The 14,917-nt window shown below is 43.5% G+C and overlaps 1 protein-coding gene across 1 annotated transcript in view; it reads right to left on the bottom strand.

Moving 5' to 3' along the window:
- FAM174A (family with sequence similarity 174 member A) overlaps positions 1-5,608 on the bottom strand; it is a 57,299-nt gene extending 51,691 nt beyond the window's left edge. The window contains exon 1 of the mRNA XM_069752204.1: positions 5,171-5,608. Coding sequence (XP_069608305.1) covers positions 5,171-5,469 — 299 coding nt within the window. The 5' untranslated portion in view covers positions 5,470-5,608. The remainder of the gene's footprint in view (positions 1-5,170) is intronic.
- Positions 5,609-14,917: the final 9,309 nt, after the last annotated feature.

Below are 14,917 nucleotides of genomic sequence, written 5' to 3'. Positions count from 1 at the left end.
GCTGATCGGCTGCAGGGCTTATTTACTTCTGAAAAGGACCCCACTGAACAGAGGTCAGTCCACAGTAACGCTGCTGCCTCATTATAGTGAATGGATCCATCGGGGGTTTCATCTGTCACATCACTCAGTGATTTAGATGGAAACCCCGATGTACGTGCTCAGCGTAGAGCGACGGATAACTGTTACATAAAATGTTCCCAATAAAAGCTTCAACTCAATCCACAAAAAAAGCAAGTCCTCACTCAGGTCTCATCTGTTAATGGAAATACAGGGGGCTTCCACGTTACCTTGTAGCACGAAGGCTCTGGAAAAGCAAAATGGTTCTTCGCCCCCCAAAGAAACTCAGCAAAGTCTCCGCTCCCAAATCCAAATTGCCCCCTCCCTCTGAGCCCCACTGTGCCTAAACAACATTTAGCGCCAACATATTTGGCATTTCTGTAGTGATGAGAGCCCGCCTAATTTACAGGTGCGTGTCTCTAGAAGCATGAGCTGGGCATAATGTACTGGTTACTATAAGCTACTGGTCACTACAGCGTACTGGTAACTATAAGCTACTGGTCACTACAGCGCACTGGTTACTATAAGCTACTGGTCACTACAGCGTACTGGTTACTATAAGCTACTGGTCACTACAGCGCACTGGTTACTATAAGCTACTGGTCACTACAGCGTACTGGCTACTATAAGCTACTGGTCACTACAGCGCACTGGTAACTATAAGCTACTGGTCACTACAGCGCACTGGTAACTATAAGCTACTGGTCACTACAGCGTACTGGTTACTATAAGCTACTGGTCACTACAGCGCACTGGTTACTATAAGCTACTGGTCACTACAGCGTACTGGCTACTATAAGCTACTGGTCACTACAGCGTACTGGTTACTATAAGCTACTGGTCACTACAGCGCACTGGTTACTATAAGCTACTGGTCACTACAGCGTACTGGCTACTATAAGCTACTGGTCACTACAGCGCACTGGTAACTATAAGCTACTGGTCACTACAGCGCACTGGTAACTATAAGCTACTGGTCACTACAGCGCACTGGTTACTATAAGCTACTGGTCACTACAGCGCACTGGTTACTATAATCTACTGGTTACTATAAGCTACTGGTCACTACAGCGCACTGGTTACTATAATCTACTGGTTACTATAAGCTACTGGTCACTACAGCGCACTGGTTACTATAAGCTACTGGTCACTACAGCGTACTGGTTACTATAAGCTACTGGTCACTACAGCGTACTGGTTACTATAAGCTACTGGTCACTACAGCGTACTGGTTACTATAAGCTACTGGTCACTACAGCGTACTGGCTACTATAAGCTACTGGTCACTACAGCGTACTGGTTACTATAAGCTACTGGTCACTACAGCGTACTGGTTACTATAAGCTACTGGTCACTACAGCGTACTGGCTACTATAAGCTACTGGTCACTACAGCGTACTGGTTACTATAAGCTACTGGTCACTACAGCGTACTGGTTACTATAAGCTACTGGTCACTACAGCGTACTGGTTACTATAAGCTACTGGTCACTACAGCGTACTGGTTACTATAAGCTACTGGTCACTACAGCGTACTGGTTACTATAAGCTACTGGTCACTACAGCGTACTGGTTACTATAAGCTACTGGTCACTACAGCGCACTGGTTACTATAATCTACTGGTTACTATAAGCTACTGGTCACTACAGCGTACTGGTTACTATAAGCTACTGGTCACTACAGCGCACTGGTTACTATAATCTACTGGTTACTATAAGCTACTGGTCACTACAGCGCACTGGTTACTATAAGCTACTGGTCACTACAGCGCACTGGTTACTATAAGCTACTGGTCACTACAGCGTACTGGTTACTATAAGCTACTGGTCACTACAGCGTACTGGTTACTATAAGCTACTGGTCACTACAGCGTACTGGTTACTATAAGCTACTGGTCACTACAGCGTACTGGTTACTATAAGCTACTGGTCACTACAGCGTACTGGTTACTATAAGCTACTGGTCACTACAGCGTACTGGTTACTATAAGCTACTGGTCACTACAGCGTACTGGTTACTGTAAGCTACTGGTCACTACAGCGTACTGGTTACTATAAGCTACTGGTCACTACAGCGTACTGGTTACTATAAGCTACTGGTCACTACAGCGTACTGGTTACTATAAGCTACTGGTCACTACAGCGTACTGGCTACTATAAGCTACTGGTCACTACAGCGTACTAGTTACTATAAGCTACTGGTCACTACAGCGTACTGGTTACTATAAGCTACTGGTCACTACAGCGTACTGGTGACTATAAGCTACTGGTCACTACAGCGTACTGGCGACTATAAGCTACTGGTCACTACAGCGTACTGGCTACTATAAGCTACTGGTCACTACAGCGTACTGGTTACTATAAGCTACTGGTCACTACAGCGTACTGGTTACTATAAGCTACTGGTCACTACAGCGCACTGGTTACTATAAGCTACTGGTCACTACAGCGTACTGGTTACTATAAGCTACTGGTCACTACAGCGTACTGGCGACTATAAGCTACTGGTCACTACAGCGCACTGGCTACTATAAGCTACTGGTCACTACAGCGTACTGGTTACTATAAGCTACTGGTCACTACAGCGTACTGGTTACTATAAGCTACTGGTCACTACAGCGCACTGGCTACTATAAGCTACTGGTCACTACAGCGTACTGGTTACTATAAGCTACTGGTCACTACAGCGCACTGGCTACTATAAGCTACTGGTCACTACAGCGTACTGGTTACTATAAGCTACTGGTCACTACAGCGTACTGGCGACTATAAGCTACTGGTCACTACAGCGTACTGGCTACTATAAGCTACTGGTCACTACAGCGTACTGGTTACTATAAGCTACTGGTCACTACAGCGTACTGGTTACTATAAGCTACTGGTCACTACAGCGTACTGGTTACTATAAGCTACTGGTCACTACAGCGTACTGGTTACTATAAGCTACTGGTTACTACAGCGCACTGGCTACTATAAGCTACTGGTCACTACAGCGCACTGGCTACTATAAGCTACTGGTCACTACAGCGTACTGGTTACTATAAGCTACTGGTCACTACAGCGTACTGGCGACTATAAGCTACTGGTCACTACAGCGTACTGGCTACTATAAGCTACTGGTCACTACAGCGTACTGGTTACTATAAGCTACTGGTCACTACAGCGTACTGGTTACTATAAGCTACTGGTCACTACAGCGTACTGGTTACTATAAGCTACTGGTCACTACAGCGTACTGGTTACTATAAGCTACTGGTTACTATAAGCTACTGGTCACTACAGCGCACTGGTTACTATAAGCTACTGGTTACTATAAGCTACTGGTCACTACAGCGTACTGGTTACTATAAGCTACTGGTCACTACAGCGTACTGGTTACGATAAGCTACTGGTCACTACAGCGTACTGGTTACTATAAGCTACTGGTCACTACAGCGTACTGGTTACTATAAGCTACTGGTCACTACAGCGTACTGGTTACTATAAGCTACTGGTCACTACAGCGTACTGGCTACTATAAGCTACTGGTCACTACAGCGTACTAGTTACTATAAGCTACTGGTCACTACAGCGTACTGGTTACTATAAGCTACTGGTCACTACAGCGTACTGGTGACTATAAGCTACTGGTCACTACAGCGTACTGGCGACTATAAGCTACTGGTCACTACAGCGTACTGGCTACTATAAGCTACTGGTCACTACAGCGTACTGGTTACTATAAGCTACTGGTCACTACAGCGTACTGGTTACTATAAGCTACTGGTCACTACAGCGCACTGGTTACTATAAGCTACTGGTCACTACAGCGTACTGGTTACTATAAGCTACTGGTCACTACAGCGTACTGGCGACTATAAGCTACTGGTCACTACAGCGCACTGGCTACTATAAGCTACTGGTCACTACAGCGTACTGGTTACTATAAGCTACTGGTCACTACAGCGTACTGGTTACTATAAGCTACTGGTCACTACAGCGCACTGGCTACTATAAGCTACTGGTCACTACAGCGTACTGGTTACTATAAGCTACTGGTCACTACAGCGCACTGGCTACTATAAGCTACTGGTCACTACAGCGTACTGGTTACTATAAGCTACTGGTCACTACAGCGTACTGGCGACTATAAGCTACTGGTCACTACAGCGTACTGGCTACTATAAGCTACTGGTCACTACAGCGTACTGGTTACTATAAGCTACTGGTCACTACAGCGTACTGGTTACTATAAGCTACTGGTCACTACAGCGTACTGGTTACTATAAGCTACTGGTCACTACAGCGTACTGGTTACTATAAGCTACTGGTTACTACAGCGCACTGGCTACTATAAGCTACTGGTCACTACAGCGCACTGGCTACTATAAGCTACTGGTCACTACAGCGTACTGGTTACTATAAGCTACTGGTCACTACAGCGTACTGGCGACTATAAGCTACTGGTCACTACAGCGTACTGGCTACTATAAGCTACTGGTCACTACAGCGTACTGGTTACTATAAGCTACTGGTCACTACAGCGTACTGGTTACTATAAGCTACTGGTCACTACAGCGTACTGGTTACTATAAGCTACTGGTCACTACAGCGTACTGGTTACTATAAGCTACTGGTTACTATAAGCTACTGGTCACTACAGCGCACTGGTTACTATAAGCTACTGGTTACTATAAGCTACTGGTCACTACAGCGTACTGGTTACTATAAGCTACTGGTCACTACAGCGTACTGGTTACGATAAGCTACTGGTCACTACAGCGTACTGGTTACTATAAGCTACTGGTCACTACAGCGTACTGGTTACTATAAGCTAGAAAAATGGAGGGCACCATCAAAAAATTAGTATGTAAATCACTTTTAAATCCTTTATTTTGTCAGCCAAGAAAAACACAAAGCAGTACACAACACTTAAAAACATTTAAAAACAGAATAAGACATCAAAAGGTTCCTAATAAGGAGCCTCCCCCTTGACATGTAGCGTAATAGGTATGATTAAATATCAAATGTTGCAAATAGTATAGTTACCAAAGATACAGTATTGAAATTGCAAATTTTGACTACATACTGATTTATGACGTCATGCATGCCCCGATTACGTCACCTGCGCTCACCTGATCGTCCTGATCACGAAGTAGATAATGACGGCCGCGCTCACCACCACCAGCACGGCCAGGGCCCTCTGGGTCTGCGGCTTCGGGGCGGCCGGAGCGGCTACGGTGGAGGACAGCTCGCCCTTGCTCTCATTGGCGGGGGCAGGAGGCTGCGGAGCGCTGGCCCCGGTTGGCGATGCTATGGCGGCTGCAGTGGGGCCCGGGGAGCTGAGTACACCGGGCACGGAGCAGGCGGAGAGCAGCACGCACAGGACGCAGGTCACCCAGGCGGGGGGCGGCACCGAGCTGCCCGCACACATCCTCCCGCCGCGGCACCCCTCCTCCCCGCTGCCCGGGGAGAGGACGCCTGGTTCCGCCACACAAGCTCCGGTCACAGTGCACGGACACGGCTCCCAACGCCTCCGCTAGAACTTCCTGGTCTGAGAGCGCACGCTGCGTGGTTGCTAGGCGATAGGCAGCTGTACGCGATGACGTCACACGCCACAGGGGCGGCGCCTCTTCCTGAGTTGGCAATGCATGTTCTGTGTGTCATTCCTATGTTGTGTATCTGAGTGCGGTCTGTAGTGTGCGGTGTCCTATAGGTTCCTCTTCCCTTCATGGGGCCCGGTCACACAGTGCAGATCTGCTGCAGATTTTCTTTGTGGATTTGCACGTGGACAATCCACAATGTAACACAAGCCGGGGAAACCGAAGATTTCACCAACTCCCATACACGAAAATCTGCGGCGTCTCCTGAGTAGAGTTGGGCGAATCTGTTCGGAATCGGTCACCGAATCTGAAGTTGCCATGCTGGTGCAGAATTTATGTGTGACGATCGGTTCTGAACATATTCGGTCTTTTCTACTCCCGTTGACTCCAATCATGTTCAGCGAATATTGCAAAAACAATATTTGAAATTGCCACCGATCGCAATCGGAACCAAATTTAGAAAAATTCAACTGTACTGAGCAGAATTTACTGCAGATTTGGCTCCACTTTGGGGTTTGTAGTTACTGCTATCTTACAACCTCATGTGACACATTGCAAAACGATGCCCACTGGGAATGTGACACCCAACTGGGAATTTGGCACCAAATGGCCAACCAGGAATGTGACACCCCACAACCAACTGGGAATGTGACACCCAACAACCAACTGGGAATGTGGCATCCAACAACCAACTGGGAATGTGACACCCAACAACCAACTGGGAATGTGGCACCCAACAACCAACTGGGAATGTGACACCCAAGGGCCCACTGGGACTGTGGCATCCAACAACCAACCAGGAATGGGACGCCCGACGGCCAAATGGGAATGTTGCACCCAAGGGCCCACTGGGAAAGTGATGCCAAACGACCAACTGGGAATGTGGCATGCAAAGGCCCACTGGGAATATGACACCCAATGACCAACTGGAAATGGACATCCAATGGCCAACTGGGAACATGGCACCCAATGACCAACTGTGAATGTGGCACCCAATGGCCAACTGGGAATGTTGCACCCAATGGCCAACTGGAAAGTGATATCCAACAACCAACTGGGAATGTGACACCCAACGGCTAACTGGGAACATGGCACCCAACAACCAACTGGGAATGTGGAACGCAAGGGCCCACTGGGAATATGACACCCAATGACCAACTGGGAATGTGACATCCAATGGCCAACTGGGAATGTGGCACACAATGACCAACTGGGAATGTGACATCCAATGGCCAACTGGGAACGTGGCACACAATGACCAACTGGGAATGTGGCACACAATGACCAACTGGGAACGTGGCACTCAAGAGCCCATATGGAATTTCTCATATCTCCCAACTTTTGAAAAACAGATTAGGATAAATTATGCAGCATTCCACACCCCAATCCATGCCCATTTACCATTTCTTTCTCCCCCAGCAGGAGAAGATGTTAGAGGGGTGGTGGTAGTGAGGGACATTCATTCAGCAGACTCCCGAGACTGCAAGGCGTAGACCCAAATCCAGGACGATCCCCTGTATACAGTACAGTTGTGTCTAGAGATGAGTGGATCGATTCCCAGTCCATCGTCTAGATCATTGGTATGGAGCAGCTGGACTTGAGGCCTACAAATTTCTTCTGGCGTTCCCGACATGCTTCAGGTTACCAGGGCCGGTGGGACATCATCTGTGCCTCCTGCTCATCTCTAGTTGGGACCTGTGGATTTATTTTTTGTCCCTTCAGTCACAGTCGGAGCTGCAAGAGCTTTTTTCACCTTTATGTAGCGTCACTATACAACATCTGGATTTTTTCTGTCTGTATCGCTGCGTTCACATGTTGCAGAAATACTGTGTTTTGGTTTTCTTCAGGTGTCCAGAGCAAACTAAACAACAACAATCTTCTCTGATTATTGCTGCATTTTTTAGGCCTTTTCCTCCTTATTTGATGCGTTTCTGGTGCAGATGTGAAGCCACGTTTTTATTGATTTTTCATTTTTAAGCGCAGAATCAAAGCTTTTCTGTAAAAAGTGTTAAAAAGTGTTCAAAACTCTGCTTCATATCTGCACCAAAATCGCATCAAACAAGTGGGAAAATGCATAAAAGAAATGCAGTAAACACGTAATAATCAGAGCAGATTGTTATTGTGTCGTGTGGTGAGGACACGTTGGAAAAAGCACAAAACATTTACGCTACATGTGAACACGGCCTCTGCATTATAACACAGGTCAACAAAAAAAAAATTTTTTTTCTGGTGTCCAAAATATTTTAATGAATTTGGGGTATTTTTGGGGTGCTGATTCTGAATATGCTATCAGTTTTGCCAAATTGGCTCAAGTTTTTGAGATTTTTGGTATCTTATTTATAGCACTTGTTGGTAAATGCGACGCATCATCTCATTAATTTCTTTGGATTAGTACTTGAACTGAGCAGTTCTCAATATAGTTTTGTGTTAATTAGTGTTCTAAAAGTTTGTTCATAGCTTGATTTTTGCACTAACTTTATGTTGTTGTCTGTTTTCCAGTGAAAAGCATGAACTCATCAAGAAGAAGTTGTCTTAACGATCCAGACTCATTCTGTTACATTTGTGGTGAATACACACTGCCAATACACACTTCATCATCATCACGTGGGGGAAGGTCAGGTAACATGGTAACCACAGGTACAGGCACATCTTCACAATGAGGGACAGGCCTTCTTGCAGATTCCATGTTAGGATACTCCCATTTTCGTTTCTTATGCTTATTGAATCCTTGCACTTGCACTGCACAGAAATAACAGTCATCATGATGATTTTTTTGCTCTCTCCACACCATTGGAACACCAAATTTGAAGCTTTTTCTTTGTCCTTTGCTCCATTTTCGTAATAATTCGATACATGCTTTGCACACTATGTGTGGTGCCCAAAACTTGTCTTGGTCCCCAAGCATAACCCCAAAATAGGCAAAATACACTTTTTTTACGAAGTCTGTTATGTTTCTTCTATGTTTTGGCAGTGTGTATTCACCACAAATGTAACAGAATGAGTCTGGATCGTTAAGACAACTTCTTCTTGATGAGTTCATGCTTTTCACTGGAAAACAGACAACAACATAAAGTTAGTGCAAAAATCAAGCTATGAACAAACTTTTAGAACACTAATTAACACAAAACTATATTGAGAACTGCTCAGTTCAAGTACTAATCCAAAGAAATTAATGAGATGATGCGTCGCATTTACCAACAAGTGCTATAAATAAGATACCAAAAATCTCAAAAACTTGAGCCAATCTGGCAAAACTGATGACATATTCAGAATCAGCAGCCCAAAGTTACCCTAAATTCGATGAAATATCTTTGGCACCAAAAATGCTGTTGACCAGTGTAATAAATATTCTTTATTTTTTATATAGCGCTAACATATTCCGCAGCGCTTTACCGACATTATCATCGCTGTCCCCAATGGGGCTCACAATCTAAATTCCCTATCAGTATGTCTTTGGCATTAGATTTTTATTACATTTTAATGGGTTTAATAGAGAAAAATATCAATCACGCAATTTTTCACTTCATTGACCAATCCCCACAAATAATCAGACCGCGCTGTTTTTCGGTTTGTTACGGCTACAGGGACACCTCAAATGTCTGTTATTTGGTGATTTGTGATGTTTAGTAAAAAAAAAAAAAGCATTAAATATGAATTTTTTCATTACCAAGTGTTTTTCATTATTATTTAGTCATTTTAAAGGCTGAAAAAAATATTTTTATTCTTTTATTCTCCCTCTAGAATACAAATACATGAAATACAATGCTGTGTACAATTTTGTACAAAATTCTCCTACCTGTAATGTTGAAGGTTGTGGGTTCAAATAGCGGCATGACTCACAAAAAAGAACCGCAGCGCTCTGGGCCTCGTTCACACACAATGAACAGAAGCTCTTCAGAATTCTGACCTGGCTGTCCTGTGCCAGCAGGGCAGAAGTTAAACCTTGTTACTGAAGTTGCTGAGAGCTTGGTCTCTCAGCTGATTTGGCTTTGGTAATCTCCGCTCCTATATAGACTCAGCTTTGACTACAACTGTTGTCAGTGATCAGTTCTGCTGTCTGGCTTGAAGTGGGAAGGAGTGTGTTATTTGGAGCTTGGAGGTTTATTTAGAGATTGATGTCTGCTGTTTTGGTTGCATGTTAAACCTGTTTTCCTTCCTAGTTTTTTCCTTCTCTTCCCTTCTCTGTGTATCCTCTGTGGTTGTGTGAGCATTTGGTGAGTTTGAGATTTTAGTTACCTTGTCTGCATACCCTGTTTACTTGTCATATTAATACACTGGTGCAGTCCTCCTCCCTGGGGGGGAGAGGGGGCCACTGATAGTGCTTGCACAGGAGACAGGGATACGCTGGCGGCTCAGGCCTCCTAACCATTATAGGTACCCCTGAGATAAGGGAAAGTCAGGGCCCCATTATAGTGGCAGTGACAGGTGCGGGTCCCAGTATGCCGTCCTGCCCCTTTATCGCCGTAAACGGCGCAACAATTAAATTTTTATAAATGTTTATTATTTTAGTAGTTTTAAAGGAACAAAAAAATCAGACTTTTTTTGTCACCTCTACCATACATGGAATTAGACATACATTGGTATTCACAATGTATCTCTATGTACAATGTAGAGCAGCGGGATTGGTGCAGTGCAACAGACAGGCAGGGACCACAGAAAAGTTCAAAGCAAATGTCTTTTAATGTCCAAAGAAACTTACCACTGTAAAAACAAACGGTGTCCTCCGGATCGCAGCTGGGACGTCAAGACAGTCCGTATCCGAGACTAGATGCTGTGGGCGACTGCACCGCCGTGCCACACCTGGGCGGTGCCAGACATTTTGGGTTCAATTGGCTCCCTGTTACTTCATATAGACTGAACCTTGCAGAGCTGCCTGCTCTGCAGTTTGCAAACCAAGACTGACACCCCCAACCCTTTGTTGCAGGGTTTGAATGAAATCTGTGGCCATGGCCACTTGTATGAGCTCTGTATATAATGACAGTGTGCAGGTAATACGGGGATCACCAGTGACATTATACACAGGAGCTTTGTATATAGTGACAATGTACAGGTAGCGAGACCGCTAAGTCTTCTGGGTAATTTCGCAATGCATCCTGGGAATGGAAGATGGCGGCAGCCGCGTGTGCATCGGCATAGCTTCGTTGGATCCCGGCGGGTGAGTATATAACTATTTTTTTATTTAAATTATTGTTTTTTAACAGGGATATGGTGCCCACACTGTTAAATACTACGTGGGCTGTGTTACTGTATAGATAGCGTGGCTGCTATATACTACCTGGCCACTGTTAGATACTATGAGGGCTGTGTTATATATTGCGTGGGCTGTGCTATATATTACGTGGCCAGTGCTATATACTGCGTGGGCTGTGTTATATATTACGTGGCCAGTGTTATATACTATGTGGGCAGTGTTATATACTATGTGGGCAGTGTTATATACTGTTTGGGCTGTGTTATATACTGCGTGGCCACAGTTATATACTGCGTAGCTTGTATTAGCGCATCGGTATTCTACAATATGTATTGATGTATATAGCAGCCACATAGTATATAGCGCAGGCCATGTAGCATTTGTCTACTATATACTACGTGGCTCCTATATACTACGTGGCCTGTGCTATATACTATGTGGCTGCTATAAACATACATACATATTCTAGAATACCCGATGCGCTAGAATAGGGCCACCATCTAGTTTATTATAAATCTTTAAAATGACAAATCCATGAATAAGAAGGTGAAGGGGTAGATGGACAATGCACCATGTTTCAGACGCAACTCAGGCATGATTTGTGAAAGATGCTAAATTACCGTATTTTCTGGTGTATAAGACGACTGGGCATATAAAACGACCCCCAACTTTTCCATATAAAATATGGAGTTTGGGATATACTCGCCGTATAAGACCGGGGTTATCTTATACGCCCAGTCATCTTATACGGCGTGTGGTTCCCAGGGTCTGGAGGAGAGGAGACTCTCCTTCAGGCCCTGGGATCCATATTCGTTTACCCTCATGTCACCTTTGATGACATCACACGACGTCATCGAAGGTCCTTCGCTCAATGCATCCTTACGAATGGAGGCCGCCTCTTGCACCGCTGAGAGCCGCGGTCCGTCGGAGGGTAAATATATCCCATATTTTTTTTTTTATTCTCTTTTTTACATGAATATGGATCCCAGGCCCTGAAGGAGTCTCCTCTCGATCCTGGGAACCATACAGGAACGCTCCCTGCACACGCCGTACCCGACTTTTGAGATGATTTTCAGGGGTTAAAAAGTCGTCTTATTCGCCGGAAAATACGGTAAATGTAAGTGAACACTAAATACAAAAATAATTAGATGCAAGTGATTTGCAAGATCACGTGACTTCTGACATCTAATCACCATTTGTATCAACTCTATAGATAGACAAACATCATTAAATTCAACAAAAAAACAAACAGACATGTTAACTCCTTTCCGAAATTGGGTGTAATAGTACACCTATGTGGGACTCCCCCTGTTTGGTGCGGGTTCCGGCACTGAGCTTGCATCTTTCCAGTTACATGACAGCTGATCTATACAGCTGACATATGCCCACAACAGCCACGGATGGAATTGCGATCCACCTGTGACTGGTGCCTAGGTAAATGCCGTTGTCAATCTCTGACAGCGGCATTTAACTTGCGCTTACCGGAAGCACGTCGCTAATCCATCCCATCGGTGTACCCGTCACATGATCGCTGGTAACTGATGGGTCGGCATGACAACCAGAGGTCTGCAGTAGACCCCTATGGTTGTCATTGCCACTTTGCTATGAGCACTTGTGGTCGGCATTCATAGCAAGAGAGCATTTCGGTTTTACACACAGGCGATCTGATCATCACCTGTGTGTAGCAGAGGCAATCAGTGCCCTGCAGCTTCTAGTCTCCCATTGAGACTTTTGAAGAATGCAAAAAGTAAAAAAAAGTTTAAAAAAAAAAAAAAAAGTTTAAATCATCCCACTTTTGCCCCATTCATAATGAAACAATAAAAAAAAATCTAATATACCCACATTTGGCATCACCGCTTTCAGAATCACCCGATCTATCAATTTGAAAAAAGAATTAACCTGATCACTAAATGGCATAATGAGAAAAAAATTCAAAACTCCAGAATTACCTTTCTTTGGATACGCCTATCTTACAATAAAATGCAATAACGGGCGATCTAAAGATCATAACTGCAACTCAATAAAAACGTCAGCATGGCGCATAAAGAATAAGCCTTCACCCAGCCTCAGATTTTGGAATTTTTTTTCACCACCTAAATAAAAAAAGAACCTACACACGTTTGGTATCTATGAACTCGTAATGACTTGAAAAATCATAATGGCAGGTTAGTTTTTTAGCGTTTAGTGAACATGATAAAAAAAAGGCCTGTGGAATTGCACTTTTTTGCAATTTCACCACACATGGAATTTTTTCCTGTTTTCCAGTATGATATGGTAAAACCAATAGTGTCGTTCAAAAGTACAACTCGTCCCGCAAAAAAACAAGCCCTCACTTGGCCATATTGACTAAGGCTGCCGTCACACTAGCAGTATTTGGTCAGTATTTTACATCAGTATTTGCAAGCTAAAACCAGGAGTGGGTGATAAATCCAGAAGTGGTGCATATGTTTCTATTATACTTTTCCTCTAATTGTTCCACTCCTGGTTTTGGCTTACAAATACTGAGGTAAAATACTGACCAAATACTGCTAGTGTGAGGACAGCCTAATAAATAAAAAAAGTTATGGCTCTGGGAAGAAGTGGAGCAAAAAAAACAGAAATTCAAAAATTGAAATACCCCCGGTCTTTAAGGGGTTAAAAACATAATGCATAAATAAAACAAAAGCAGAAAGAAGTCTAATGGATGGAATGGCATTACACGCACCCCTAAATTAATACTGAAGCGCCATAATTCATACCGCAAACCTGCTTCCAAAGCCCATTCCAGTTTTAGTTCTTCGGAATTTGATTCTCCTGAGTCCTGACACTACTTCCCATGATTAGGACTCTATTGACTCTTTTCCTAACTTGTCATATTATTACAACAACAAAAATTACACGCATTCAAAAAATGACAAAGAAGCAGCAGCAAAACCACAAGATGCACTTCAGGCATGATAACCCGCACAGAAACATGACTTGGATCACGAATGCACAAATGATGTGCACAATTTGTCATCACTCTGGATCAACTCAATGTGTTATCCTATGCATTTAACTTCGCACCTGCCCATGATTGTGATTTGTTTTCAACCTTACTGGACATCAATAAGTTTATCCGCAACCTGATGGTTAAAAGACATATTCAACTGACAATGTCAATGAATTTTCCAATTATGATTTTTGTGGATAACAATCTATTATACCTTGGCAGGATTTGCAGAATGATACTCAGTCTGTTGTGACACTGGTAAAGCAGGTTAACAGATTTGAAACCAAAAATCCTTATTGCTATCCAGTCATTCTATGACGGACTGCATGGATAAATTCCAGGGTATTATGATAGATCCATTCTCACAAGATAAAGTTACAAATAGGTGTGCACCACCGACTAACAATGAATACAATATAGAAAAAAAAAATGTGTAACTAAAATGTAACTTTTATTCCAACATCTAAAAATTATTTAAATAATTATCCATACAGCGTGTGTGTATATATATATAATTACACACAGGACAGGTGCTGGGGGCCTGGGTGGCTGCTGACATATATACACTGCACAGTACCACTCCTCCTGTCCTGTATATACAGTACATACCAAAAGTTTGGACACACCTTCTCATTTAAAGATTTTTCTGTATTTTCATGACTATGAAAATTGTATATTCACACTGAAGGCCTCAAAACTATGAATTAACACATGTGGAATTATATACTTAATTTCAGTTGTTTCACACTTTTTTGTTATATCTTATATTGTAGGTTCTTCAAAGTAGCCACCTTTTGCTTTGATGACTGCTTTGCACACTCTTGGCATTCTCTTGATGAGCTTCAAGAGGTAGTCTCCGGGAATGGTTTTCACTTCACAGGTGTGCCCTGTCAGGTTTAATAAGTGGGATTTCTTGCCTTATAAATGGGATTGGGACCATCAGATGTGTTGTGCAGAAGTCTGGTGGATACACAGCTGATAGTCCTACTGAATAGACTGTTAGAATTTGTATTATGGCAAGAAAAAAGCAGCTAAGTAAAGAAAAACGAGTGGCCATCATTACTTTAAGAAATGAAGGTCAGTCAGTCCGAAAAATTTGGAAAACTTTGAAAGTGTC

This window comes from Ranitomeya imitator, chromosome 1, assembly GCF_032444005.1.
Source record: "Ranitomeya imitator isolate aRanImi1 chromosome 1, aRanImi1.pri, whole genome shotgun sequence".
NCBI lineage: Eukaryota > Metazoa > Chordata > Amphibia > Anura > Dendrobatidae > Ranitomeya > Ranitomeya imitator.
This window is presented reverse-complemented; position numbering and strand designations above follow the sequence as displayed.